Source organism: Oryx dammah, unplaced genomic scaffold (assembly GCF_014754425.2).
Source record: "Oryx dammah isolate SB20612 unplaced genomic scaffold, SCBI_Odam_1.1 HiC_scaffold_2, whole genome shotgun sequence".
Taxonomy (NCBI): domain Eukaryota; kingdom Metazoa; phylum Chordata; class Mammalia; order Artiodactyla; family Bovidae; genus Oryx; species Oryx dammah.
This window is the reverse complement of record NW_024070186.1, coordinates 176,866,705-176,880,828: the sequence shown is the minus strand read 5'-3', so window position 1 is coordinate 176,880,828 and position 14,124 is coordinate 176,866,705. Positions and strand designations below refer to the sequence as shown.

The 14,124-nt window shown below is 45.1% G+C and overlaps 1 protein-coding gene across 9 annotated transcripts in view; it reads right to left on the bottom strand.

Annotated features, from left to right (window-relative positions):
• Positions 1-14,124, bottom strand: part of VWA3A (von Willebrand factor A domain containing 3A) — a 57,097-nt gene that overhangs the window by 30,588 nt on the left and 12,385 nt on the right. For all 9 annotated transcript variants that reach the window (XM_040257625.1, XM_040257630.1, XM_040257642.1 and 6 more), the window contains 8 exons: positions 14,035-14,112; positions 12,056-12,110; positions 8,225-8,323; positions 6,067-6,173; positions 3,773-3,898; positions 3,370-3,478; positions 3,094-3,159; positions 634-759 (listed from right to left, as the gene is read on the bottom strand). In XM_040257625.1, coding sequence (XP_040113559.1) covers positions 634-759; positions 3,094-3,159; positions 3,370-3,478; positions 3,773-3,898; positions 6,067-6,173; positions 8,225-8,323; positions 12,056-12,110; positions 14,035-14,112 — 766 coding nt within the window. The remainder of the gene's footprint in view (positions 1-633; positions 760-3,093; positions 3,160-3,369; positions 3,479-3,772; positions 3,899-6,066; positions 6,174-8,224; positions 8,324-12,055; positions 12,111-14,034; positions 14,113-14,124) is intronic.

Genomic DNA, 14,124 nt, shown 5'->3' with positions numbered 1-14,124 from the left:
GTAATCAATAGAAGAGCTGAAACTAAAATTCAAGACCTCAGTCTAAGTGCTGTGTTTCTTTCACGACAGCTAGCCAGATCAAAACGTTTGGTATCCGAAGTCCATACCTTCACTCTGTGATGCTATAAAAGCGTTTCCAGTTCTCTTCTGTCCACAGCTAAGTTGTCTGTGCTGTCTAAACAGAGCACAGCTTTTATGGCGCTTTTGTCCATAAACTTTCTGAGTTATTCTGCTGATAAATTAAATGCCCTCAAGCAGGGCCTTTGCCCCGAATGAATGAGATGCTGGTGAGAAGATGTCTCCGGACCTCCTACCCTGTGTAACTGAGGTTTTCATCATTCTCCAAATTGGGGGGGAAGGGAGGGACAGTGTTTAAGTGGAAGGGGTGGCAGAGGCCTGATGATCTTTCTCTGAAATATATATATTTTTTCCAGTTAGAAAATCCACCAGGATCCTTCCAGCAGAGGCTGGGGCAGTTCAGAGCTGTGGAGGCTGCGAGGAGGCGGGGCCTCGCTTTATTCCACTTTTGGGGGCCTGGCAGCCGCACCGTTGAGTGACAGGTGAGGTGCGAGAGCATGGCGAGGCCAGCTGCGTGCCTTCGGGAAGGTCTGAGTTCCGGCTCTCAGCACCTACCTCCTGCATCACGCCAGTGGACTCCTCACAGGGGGCGTTGGGGTGCAGGGCTTGCACGTGGTCCCGGAGGCTCTGGGCCTTTTGGATTTCTGCCAGGAGCTCATCCACCTCCCGGCTGCTGCAGACCTGGGGGTGGTGGGGACAATCAGTAACCCAGTAGTCACCTGGTTACAGGCAGTGGCCTGAGGTGCGAAAAGGCAGGCCGCCACGTGAATCCCTAGGACGGAGTGGCATGCTCTTCAAAGCAGACGTTATAAACAGGTTCCATGTCTAGGACAGAACCTGCCAAAGCGTGTTCCGTTTGTACATTATTGGCTTGCAGTGTTTTAAATAGTTGAAAGGTTGTCTAACCTTATAGATGTGAAGAAACACTTTATACCCTCCTCTAGCTATAATAATAATTATTAAAGCACTATAACAAGTGTTGGCGAACACTGGAGAATTGGAACTTGAGGGGTGCAGGTGGAAGCATAAAATGGTGCAGCTGCTGTGGAGAACAGTTTGGTGGCTCCTCAAAAAATTAAACAGAATTACTACACGACCTAGCATTTCTACTCCTAGCTATGTACCTACAATAATTGAAAACAGGGACTCAGATACTTATCCATCAATAATCATACCAGTTCACAGCAGCCCAAATATCCATCGACTGATGAATGGATAAAAGAGGTAGTATATTTAGAAAATGGAATATTATTCAACCATAAAAAGAATGAAGTTCTGATACATATTAGAACACAGATGCATCTTGAAAACATGATGCTGAGTGAAAAAAGATGGACACGAAATATCCACAATGGGTAAATCCCGAGAGATGGAAAACAGATTGACAACGAGCTGGGGCTGCCGGGGAGGGGGAATGGGGAGCAATTGTTTTAAGGGAACAGAGTTTCCTTTTGGGGAGATGGGAATTTTTGGAGCTAAATAAAGGTGGTGGTTACACAACACTGTGAGTATAAAAAGTGCCACTGTTGTTCACTTTATTTATGAGAATTTTCTCAATTTTTAAATGTTTATTTATTTATTTGGCTGCTCTGGGTCTTAGCTGTGGTATGTCAGATCTAGCTCCCTGATCAGAGATCAAACCCAGGCCCCTTGCATTGGGAGCATGGCGTCTTAGCCACTGGACAACCAGGGAAGTCCCTTAATTTTTTAAAAATGAAAGGAAATCACACACACACACAAATCCAGATTTCTGGCTCTTGTTGGAAAATCAGAAGACTGGTAACACTGGGGGTCACTCCTGCAGAACAAATAAATAACGGGCTAGGGCTGAGCAGAGGCGTCTCATTCATTGGGGCAAGCGCTGTTTTGTTCATCACACTCCTCACCACTCTCTGCTGTGTTCTCATCAGATTCAGTTGTAATTTTTTGTCATCTTTGCACTGTTCTTTTGCTCATAATAAAGAAAACAATGAAATTTGTTTTACCCATACCTCCATCAAGAGTGGAAAAACAACAACTAAGCCAACAGGTTCACAGGTTTTTAAGAGAAAATATTTCTTAAACCAGCCAGTTTCATTCACTCACCCATAGTATCTTCCTAGCCTTGGAGTATGTCACTCCTACAGAGTCTGGCCAGTGAGGTAACAAGGGGTTTTGCCCAAGGAAAATGTTGCCTGACCTAGACTTTGTAACACTAGAACATACTTGTGAGATGCAAATATTCATTTACTCTTGGCAGTTAGTAGTTAGCAGGCAAGGCACATGTAGCTCAACAGACAGCTGGATTCCAATCTGCCATATGGATTTACGCACACATTTTCTGTCATCTCCATTACAGACACAGAGTGTGTGATGTTATTATTAACTGCGACAGGACTAATGGATGGATTGGTACAGAATTAACTTGCTCATTTAGAATTGATTGCTGTGTGTCTCTTGCAGTAAATGGGGTCTATCTAGGAGAGAGAACTGAAGCAACTGTTTCAGACTCAGAGCTTTGGTGGGAGCAGAGCTGGAGTGGGGCCCATGTTGACGGCAACTGGGTAGGAATTCAGAATTCTGTCAGCATGCAACCAGCTCACTGTGTGCACGCTCAGTTGCTCAGACGTGTCCAACTCTGCGACCTATGGACTGTAGCCTGCCAGGCTCCTCTGTCCATGGGATTCTCCAGGCAAGAGTACTGAGGTGGGTTGTCATTTCCTTCTCCAGTGGATCTTGCTGACCCAGGGATTGAACCCATGTCTCCTCTGTTTGCAGGCAAATTCTTTACCACTGAGTGATCTGAGTAGCCCAATCAACTCATCATACACCCTGACAAAAGAATCTCTTGTGACTTTTTGTTGTTTCTGTTCTTCCCACATACTCTTTTTAATCTGATTTTACTTGAGTAAACCCATTGAGTGGGAGAGAAGGGAAGCCAGTACACACAAAGAATCTTTCTGGCCCAGATTCCCCACAACCTTGGAAGCAGGCAGGGATAGGAGGAGGGAGCAGTGTGTTGGCCCAAGAGCTTACCTCTGTCTCTGGGCTGTAGCAGTGATAGTAGCCCCCAAAAGCTTCCACAAGGTTCTTCAGAACAGCCTGTGGGGATGGAGACAGTCAGCCCTCCCTAGGGTAATGCAGCTAGTCTTACAAGCTTTTTCCTTGTCTGAGCCTCCCAACTGGGCTGACCAATGGGAGAACTAGATACAAGGAGAGTTGTATTCTGATCCACAACTTGGGGGCCTCAAAGGCTGGCCCAGCTCACTATCGCCAATCCAAGGGAAGCCTTGAAGATCCTTGGGTACTTACAGGTGGCACCTGATCATCACATTTGTAGGTGATGATGTGGGTAATGAGATCCCTTCCCATGGTAGACTGTTGGATGTAATCGGACAGGATTTCAGAAGGCTGATCTGGGCTGGGAAGAAGAAGGAAGAAGAGAAGGGGGCACTCCAGCAAGATGGTAATTCCCAAAGAACCTCTACCAAATCACCTGTGTCCCAGGTCACCTGTGTTAAGATGCAGGGCATAGTGGGCCTCAGGCTTGGCCTGTCTGGCCCCCTGCCATAAAAATCTGTAGATGAATGCCCTGGAAACACAGCCCTCTCTCAAGAGTACGTAAAGAGTCACGCTTGATGGTCTTTTCTCTAACATTGGTTTGGTTCTCCAATCACTTCCTGGGTCTGTTATCAGCTTAGAAAAGGAGGCCTACCAGCTTCCCATGATGGTCACCAGAGAATTCAGCCCCTTCAGAACGAAGACTTTCTTCAGGGCTTGTAGCAGATTGCTGCCTCTGTCCGGCTTCAGTTTTTTCACCCAAAGCTTGAGTTCCTGGAGACTAGGTAAAATGATAAAACCTAATAACAGTACTCATACTAGGGACCAGGCCCAGGACAAACACGGGCTGGTGTGAGCCTAACAATAATTCTTTGAGATGGATACCTTATTCCCATTTTATAGATGAGGAAACTGAGACTCAGAGTTAGGACTTGCCCAAGGGGATACTGTAAGCAACTGGAAATGCTGAGACTTCAATCCAGGTGTGACTCAAGGGCCTGAATTTCTAGGCGACTCTGCTATGTGGGGTCTGGGACCTAGCTCCTTTCCCCTCCAACTCTTCTGGAGGCAGATCTCAGCCTGAAACATGGGGTTAATCCCCAACCCAAAGAGTCTTGAAGAGAAGACACTACGGCTGTGTGGCTACATCCCACGTGGGCTGGAATACACACTACTGGCAATAGGGAATGACTCAGTACAGAGCTTTCCTGGTTCACTGTCTCACATGGCACTAGAGAGACAGCTCTGGTCTCCCCATTTCTCTTTCATTCTGACACCCACCCCCCAAAAAATCCCTCAGCTCATTGCCAGTAAGTCTCTTTCATTATTATAATGGTTGAATTTCCCTTTTTAACAAAGAGAACAAATCCCAGGCCTGGAGCCATCTCTAGTCAATAGGTTTCAAGCTGGAATTTAATCTTACTGTTTTGTCTGCTTTCATTCTATTTTATAGCAACTTTCTAACTATGCCAAGTGATACAGGCTTCTCATTTATGGCATTGATAGTTTCATTCAGAATAAATATTGGGTTATTTTTAAAATCAATAATAGTACAAGTTGCACAGAGTAAATAATAGTACAAGTGGCAGGGATATGACAAAAATCACAAGGGAAATCCAGGAATAATTGCAGTTGAGGAACTCTTGGCTAGATGGTCTCAAGGTGACTTCCAGGTCTGACATCCTGGAGCTTTGAGGTTGAATAAACAAACAAACAATCTTATCTGCTGAGTGCCTTCCCCATGCCAAGCACTTCCCATGCCAACAACTCTGTGAGAAGCAGGTATCCTCACCTTATTCTGCTAATGAGAGAGTTAAAGGATGAATCGGGATCCCCCAGTAACTGTCAGAGCTGGGGATTCAAAGCCTATGCTGCCTGAACGGGCACTTCTCTACCCAGAAGGGCGCCCCTCTACGGCCAGTGCTGGACAAGGGAACCTCCATTCCAGAAACCCAAGCATGTGGCTTTCCCTGGGATCTGCTCTGTGCTTTGGAATCCAGTCCTGACTACTATTTCAGAAATGTTCCCTAACCTGAGTCTCAGTTTCCTCGTCAGCAAAATTGGGATAGTAATCCTATTCCATGTGTTGGCTATACATATTGAGTAAGAGAGTACATGCGAAGTGCCAAGCATGGTGGATAATCAAGGCTATTCCTTTCCTGGAAAAGAGATGTCTACTTTCAGGCATAAGTTAGTAGAAATTCTTAGTCATTTAGTTACATCTTAGTTGTTAAGTTGCATCTGATTCTTTGAGACCCCGTGGACTGTAGCCCACCAGACCACTCTGTCCATGGGATTTCCTGGGCAAGAATGCTGGAGTGGGTTGCTATTTCCTTCTCTAGGGAATCTTGCCAACCCAGGGATTGAACCCAAGTCTCCTGCATTGGCAAGTGGATTCTTTACCACTGAGCCACCAGGGAAGCACTGAACAGTGGAATTGTAGGTAGCTATTAAAAAGAAAGAGGTTGATCTCTACATACTGAGAGAAAATTAGGTGCAAAGCCAAGATGAAAAAAAGTGTAATGTTCTCTTGATTACGTTTAAATAAAAGAGGATAAACACACAGATGCATATATGTGCAAAGACTGTGGAAGTAGATTGAAGAAACTATTATTGGGAGGTGAGGGAGGGGGAACTAGGGTGAGAGGGAGACTCATCTGCTATTTTTTATCCTTTAATACTGTTGCAATTTCTGAAAATCAGCATGCATCATTTTCTTACTAAGAAAACTATCTTTATTAGATTTATGGATAGAAATGGTATCTGGTCTTTTCATTTTGTGGTGCTCGTGGGGTGATGACTTTTCCAAAAGTTATCGGCTCCCTGTGTTTCTGTTTTTGTGAACTGTCTCACTTATTTTGCACTTTAATCACTTGATAAAGACACTAACACTTTTAGGGAGGAAAATGACCAGGTAAACACCCAGGTCAAGGCCAGGCAATCACTCACCTGGAGGTGCTGACTTCTGTTGGGTTGGGCCAGAGGGCACTGGTGGTGGCACCGAAGGACAGAATGTACAGCTTCTCTTTGTGGCTCAGCTGCTCGTCAATGAGGTTCTGGTGGGCAAGAGGACATCAGTGGCTCCCAGAGTCATATGGAGCTTGCCTTCACCTCTCATGCTGTGGTTGGGCCCTCTAGGCTGAGATGCGAACTGTGCTGAAACAGGTTCACTTAAGACAGCATAGCAACCCCAGGTTGACATTTGCTTGCTGCCCCTGGGGTCACAGGGGTCTAGGTGGAGCGCCCCAGCTGCCCATCCCAGCCTGTCCTTGGCTGTGCGTGGTCAGGGTAGGGCCTGGGTGGTCAGCCAGTTCCAGAAATTGGCTTTCACTCCCACTGACTGCAGACCCAAGATCTCTTCTGGAGCAACTGCTACACACTTGGGTCATGGGTGTGGTTGGGATGAGCACCCACTTCAGCATGTGCAATGGCTGAACCATTTACACGTAGCACCGAGGGAGGAGCACAGAGGTGGGGGGCAGTGGTTGCTGTACCGGCCGTGTGAGTTGGTGATGGAGTGATGGGTGCAGGGCCAGCCTATTGGGTGTTCTCAGGCTCAGCCTGGTGAGTATCCAACAGTAAGTATCCAACAGTAAGTATTCTTCCCTCTCCTTCCCAGTGAGAGAGCTTATTCTTAGGTACACTGATAAGGTGACCAGGGTCCTCGAGAAGGAGAAAGGGACAAACTTTTTTTTTCTACATTCTCTTATCTTAGTCACATAAGACTTTTCTCCCCTGAAACTTTGCATTGTTATGACAACAATCTATTTCACCCAAGACTAACTTTCTTTAAGCCTAGAGCTAATGATTGCACCACAAAACAACACATCTTGCTCAAGGGTATGTTTTTCCTTAAGCTCTGTACTAATGATTATATAACAACAATATATCTTGCTCAAGGGCATGTTTCTCCTTCTTAACAAAAACTTCCTGACTAATCCTGCTATCTTAAGATGTATGTTGTGGGAGTGGGCCTGGTAAGACTTTTACAACCTTGAGATACTCTTTTGATCTATTGTTGGTAACCAAATGAAAAAGTATATAAAGCCCCACCCAAACTAGTGGGGCACTCTCTGTCCCCTTCTGATGTCTATGTCAGAAGCTTTCTCTGTCCCATTTTCACTGGAATAAAACAAAGCTCTGAGTGACTGAAGCTAAGTCTTTGGTCCCAAAGAGAAATTTTCTCCTTTGGAGATCACAAGTCCAACACTGTTCACCATAAGCTATCATTGGCCACCTAGAAGCATTACCTGTTACCACCAACATGAGCTCTGCGTTGGTTAATACTGAACCAGCCCACCAGGGGTATCTCTGGAAACTGGGCCCTGGGGATGTTGTGAAGGGCAATCTGCACTGACACTGGTTCCCTGACACCTGCTGAGACCAGGAACAGGGACAAGTCTGGAAACGGGCCCATCTTGATCCCTCTGTAGGATTCTGGGACCAGCTACTGCTGCTCAGGTCTCATTCAAAGCTTAGAGGTTCCTCTAAAAAAACAGACCCTCCACATCACTTCTCAGAGACTACAGGGGCTTTTGTCGATGCCAGACTCTTGTACTGAGTGCTTCATCTGCACGGGCTCCTTTTGTCCTCTGGCGACCCTGTGAGGTGGTGAGAGTCATCGTCCCTGTTTCACAGATGAGATAACAGAGTCACACAGCCCAGAAGTGGTGGAGGTGCCTTGGGATTTGGCCCTAGAGCTCTTAGCTTCTCAGTTACGACCAAAGCAACCAAGATTGCTCCTCATCAGGAAAAGCCTAGACGCCTGTGCTGGAGTCTGCCCAACTGATCCCCACCTCCACAACCTCTTTCCAGGGAGCACAGGCTCTTGAGACAGTCAAGTTGGTAGGGACTGCCACAGCATGAATACTAGAGGCTCACACTGCAACTGAGAATGACTCTGAGGCTGGGTTTCACAGAACTCAACATATTTTTTTAACTGTAGGTGCTAATTAAGTGTGAACTGTTCTTTGTAAAACACTCCATTTTGCACTTGCTATCAACAAAGCCATTAGCAAGCTCACAAGGGAGGGTGGGGAGGAACTAGGGATAGAGGGTGGGGAGGAGGTGGTGGTTCCAGGTACTTCTTTGTGCCAGAGAGACTTACCATGAGGTCATTTTGGAACTCCTCTTTCTGAGGGTCACTGCTGACAGCTGCCACGTCAATGAGAATGCCGACTCTGGCCCCCTTGATGAGGCCAAATGCCTAAAATCAGAGAGGGCATGCAGAACAACCAGCACAGCTCTGTGCTTCTGCAAACCTTTCATTGGGCAGCTTGTTGAAGCAGAAATTCACGCACACTCCAGCCTCAACAAGAGGCCATACAAGGAAGACCCATTTTGTAGAGGAGAGCGCAAAACTAGGTGTCTTTGTTTTAGTTTTGGGCATTATCTGCTTCTATTTGTGACAACTTATTTAAAATTTTTTCCCCTTAATACTTATTGTCCACTTTTATAAAGTAATTTGTGTTCATTAAAGAAAGTTTGGAGACTGTAGAAAAGCAGCCTTTGTAAGATAGTTTGACATCTAATTACATCAGCTTATCTTATTTCATTTCTCTATATCCTTATTTATTTTCTGCCTATTCTACCAATTAAAAGCAGATGTGTTAAGTTCTCTAGCTGCAGTGGTATTTCTGTGAATTTCTAATTATGTTTCTAACAGCTATTTCCAGCTACATGTCAATGCTGTTTGATTCACCTCGTAACTGTTCTTCCTGTTATAGCTGCATTGTGAATTGGAATTTTCATTCATATGAAATTGATAGTTCTCTAGGGCAGTAGGTTCCACTGGATGCTTGCCTTAAATCCTGCTTTATTGGATATCTAAGTTATTGTTCCTCTTTAAACCTGTTACATACTTAGTTTTCCCCGCCTCAGTAAATGGCATTTAACATTCACCTAGGCCCTCTGGCCCTAAACTTATCCAATCCATCAGCAAGTCCTGCCAGTTCTGCCTCCAAACCATACCCTGAATCCATCAGTTCTCATCCCATCTCCATACCTGACCCTTGGCTCTAAGCCACCATCATTTCCGCCTAGATTTTGTTGTCTATGGTCAATTTATGAAGCATACAGAGTGATCTTTTTGAAACTGAAGTCAGATCATGTCACTCCTCTGCTTAAAACGCTCATCTTTGGAATAAAATCTGAACTCAGCAAGGTCTTCCTGATCTGTGCCTGCCCCTAACCCCATCCGCTCTCCAAATGCTCACTCTGGGCTCTTGAGACAAAGTTAAGAGCTGCATCGGCCTGCTTGCTGCTTCTGGAACAGGTCAAATATGTTCCTGTCTCAGGGCCTTAGCATTAGCTGTTTCCTCTGCTTGGAACCTTCTCCCTCAATCTCAACATCACTCCCTCCCTCCCTTTAGGTGTCTGTTCAAATGTCTCCTCTTGGACTATCCTATTATTTAAACATCCCTGCTTCTATCCCTCCCTCTCATCCCTCATCCTGCTTTATTTTTCTTTATAGCACCATCACAAACTAACTTTGTATGCGATTTGTCCTCTCCCCCGGACCATAAATTCCATGAAAGTGGGAGCTTTGTACTAGTCATGTTTGAATCCCCAGTCCTGGAAAAAGTGTCTGATATGCTGTAATCACTCAAACAATATTTGTTCATCTAAAAACAGATGAAGTATGAAGCTTCCCAGGACATTGCCAATTTTCAGGGGCCAGAAGGAGTGCAAATTTGGGGCCAGTTCTATCCCTTAAAATTTTGAGAAAGCTAACTTTAGAGCTTTAATAATTGACAAACGCATTCCCTTAAACCTAGCCATTGAAATTCCAGAAATTTATCCCAGAGAAAAAACTGGAAGAGTACATGAGAGGGAACTGGAACCCAGTGATGCCCAATAGCCCTAAGTTTTTTCAAGAGAAGACTGAAAGTAGACATAAAAGGGAAATAGCAGGATTTAAAAATCTTGACAACTAATTTAAACAATATCTAAAACTATTGAGGCCAGGGAAAACAAGGTTGTAGGGCCAGATTTGCCTGCAAGCCACTGGTTTATAACCCCTGCCTTTATCCTCTGCAGACATGGAAACATACACCCAAGGAAGTGTGGTTTTGGGGACAGCAGAGTCCAGAACTGGGTCCAGTGATGGACTGTGCATCACGTCAGGCACGGAAGCACCCAGAAGACTCGTGAGTTCACTTACAAGTGATTGCTCCCCTGGAATCCAACTGGGGCTTATTTCCCTGGCTCCTCAATAACTTCATCAGAAAAGGATAAGGGGAAGAAGGACCCAACCAGCAATCCCTGCGCCTCTGTCGAAAGTGCCAGGACAAGTGTGATGGGCGTAGCTGGGTGAGAGACCTGCGTTCCCTGAACTGATGTTTACGGAGGAGGTGAGGCTGTCGTCCCTCTCTGCCTGTGTTACCGCGACCGACCAGAGGGGGCGTGCTACAGCTAGAGATGTGCATCTGTTGACCTGTCTTAAGTGAGAGAAGAGGGTTCTGGATCTGAGATGTAGACTACACCCTGGAATCGGCTCGGGCAGCTAGCCTTAGCACTGTATTGTCACCTACTGGGCTTGTGTACAGGTGGGGGTTGGGGTTGGGGAGCATGAATTTCAGCACTTACCTATCTCAGGCTTTAAAACAAGAGTTTGGGATTGGACTTCCCTGGTGGTCCAGTGGTTAGGAATCTGCCTACCAATGCAGGGGACTTGGGTTCGATCCCTGGTGTGGGAAGATTTCACATGCTGTGGGGCAATTAAGCCTGTGCACCACAACTACTGAAATCCGCAACAGCAACTACTGAAGTCTGCAATAAGAGAAGCTTACATACTGCAACTCAAGAATAGCCCCCATTAGCCGCAGCTAGAGAAAACCCGTGCACAGCAACAAAGACCCAGCACAACCAAAAGTAAATTAGAAGTAAATAAATAAATAAAGAGTTGAGGATTGCCTATCACATCATCATATCATGTAGTTAGTCAGTCATGTCCGACTCTTGGCCACCTCAGTGTTCGCCAGATTCCTCTGTCCATGGGATTTTCCAGGCAAGAATACTGGAGTGGGTTGCTGGTTCCTTCTCCAGGGGATCTTCCTGACCTAGGGATTGAACCTGGGTCTCCCACATTGCAGGCAGATTTTTTACCATCTGAGTGACCAGGGAAGCCACAAGGTGGCTAAGGATTGCCTAAGGTGAAAGCAAACGATGGGCCAGAAAGGCATCAATTGGAAGAACATAGGCTAAAACAAATAAGGAAGCAAAATGAAGGTTAATTTGCTTATGAACACCCTTCTACCCTTTGGGTCTGAGGAAAACATGTAATCAAACTTTCAAAAGTTATGTCTGGATGATCAGCCTTAGTTGTAAATCTCACTAAAGGTCTGAGCTTAAATGGTCCAGGGGAGCTTCAGCAGTTCTCACCCAGGATGTTTCCTCTCTTGGTAACAGCTCTCTGGCTTTCCATGTGCACCCATCTGTCTCCCTTTCTCAGTCTGTGATGTTTGGGGAGATCTCACCCATTCTCCCCAACTACCCTGACCCCTGTCTTTCCCCAGGAGTGAGCACTAGTTCCAGGCCTAAGCAGTCAGTGTATCTCACCTGGTTGGCTATGGTGGATTGATCTAAACTGGCCCAGAGAGAGTCAGTCCCAGGACTTGGGAGGGTGCACTGGGAAAGGAAGGCCACCACTACAGTGACATGTAAGCTGAGAGCTGCTGGTGACCCGCATCTTTCCAAGCCTGGGGAGAGCCTTACGGAGGGTAAAACCAACCCAGAGGAAAGCAGAGCTCAGAGACAAAGAATGATGTCATTTGAACCCTAGGATACAGCTGTGTTTGGGCTTTTCATTTCTGTAGGTCTAGAGATTCCTTTTTTGGGTTTGGTTAATGTAAATTGGAGGTCTATTACTTGCAACAGAAAGGGTTCCAACAAATACAGATGCAATGATTGAAAGGAGGCAAAGAAAGAAATCTATTACCTTCTTGCTGTTTTCTGTGAGCCACTGAATTCTCTGTTGATAGAGTTCAATAGCTCTGTTAAAACACAAGGAGGACTTGTCACCCAAGGTCAGTTCCAGCACTGAGCAATGCCCACTCACATACCGAAGGAAAATGCAGTGGGCGTTTTTTTCTTTTAATGTGTCTAAGGCACTGGGAGAATATAAGGCAAAATCTAGCCCAGAAAAAACTGAAGGTCTTTGTTTGCTGGGGCAAATGATGGGGGGGATTGTGGAAAGGATCAGTGCTGCAGCATGCACTGTAAACGGTGGAGCTAGAGGTGGGCTTCAGGGGAGGGTCACTCTGTGCAGGATGGGGGAAGGTTCTCATGAGGAAGGTGGGAGAACATTCTTGCTCTTCTCAAATCTGTGTCTTCTTAGGTGAGACTTCTAGTCACCTGGACATAATCATAAGTGCACAACTGAGGCTGCTCAGCGTCAGTTTCTCAGTGGATTGATGAACAGAAAACTGTTTTTGAATAGTAAGTGGCCAGGGGAACTTCTAGAGTTTCCCTCATTGCAGACTATTCCTATGGCTATTTGGAGAGCAGCCTGTAACAGGTGCTCAGGTGAAGGGCTCAGTTATCTGAATTTAACTGAATTGCCCTCATTGAGGTAGGTGGGATTTGGGGGGCCCAGAAATGGGCCTCTGGGCATGAACTCATGGATGAGGGGCAGTGGGCAGAGTCATAAGACACACAAGTAGGTGCAGGCAAAAAACATGGGCTCCATGATGAGATGTGCTTGTCCTTGAGACCCAGCTCTGTTGTTTACTAGCTGTATGACTTGGACAGCTATGGTAAACCCTACAGTTTCAACATCTCCAATGTGAAGATAATAATAAGACTTTATTCAAGTCAGTTTGCTGAAATTTAGTCTACTTGAAACGAATTCTCTGAAAATCAATTTGCCAAATGACCAGTTAACTGAATAGAACATTCCTTAAAATGCTGGATTCACAATTAAAACCAATCAACCAAAAATACTACAGAAATCTTTAAAATCTGTTTAAACTTCCAACTCAATAAAATTTGCTATAAAAGTTACAGTTAAAATGGCTTTGATAAATTTGACAAATTGGTCATTTAGCAATTGATTTTCCATTAACTGTCTTGAGAATAATGCTATTTTTTGAGTTGTGAAGATTAAATAAGATAATGTGTGCAGCCTTTAGCAGAATTCTTGACACATGAATAAATGTTTGTTCTTTATTATTCTAACCTTTGAAGAAATCTCAGGCAAGCAGTAATCAAGCAAGCAATTGCTACACAGGGGATGGTGCTAACAAAATCTAGTTTGGGAGAATTCCATGATGGTCTGAGAGTTAGGACACTGCTCTTTCACTGCTTAGGGCCTGGGTTCGATTCCTGGTCAGGGAACTAGGATGCCACAGGCTAAGTGAAGCCAAAAAAAGTAAAAAGAAGCTTTAAAAAATATCTGGTTTAGGGACTTCCCTAATGGTCCAGTGGTTAAGACTTTGCCTTCCAATGCAAGGGGTGAGAGTTCAACCTCTGATTGGGGAACTAAGATCCCATATGCCTTATGACCCAAAAACCAAAATGCAAAACAGAAGTAATATTGTAACAAATTCAATAAAGACTTTAAAAATGGTCCACATTAAAACAACAACAACACTGGTTTGGAAGTGGGGGGACCTGAATATTTTTAACATATATCTGTAAAGATATGAACCCAATCAATCTGTCACTCTTAATCGTTACACATCAGATGAGGCAGTGAGGTTTCATCCAAAGGGGCCATGGGTTTTAAGAGGGTGAGAAAAACTGATATAATTCAACCTTCTTTATTTGAAAAAAGAAGACACTGGAGCCAGAAGTGGGAAGAGAACTGCCCACAGGTCCAACAGAGCCTGTCTTTTGAACACAGTCACTTTCAGAGAGCTGAAACCAGGTAATTCTTAGGCTCTGAGCTTGTTGGGAGGACACGAGAAATATACTTACTCAGAAAGCTTGGCTTCAAATTGGTGGACGGTCTGGGTGGGGAAGTGCATTTTCTTCGTGACACTGCTGGCCTCCTCCCTGAAGAAGCAA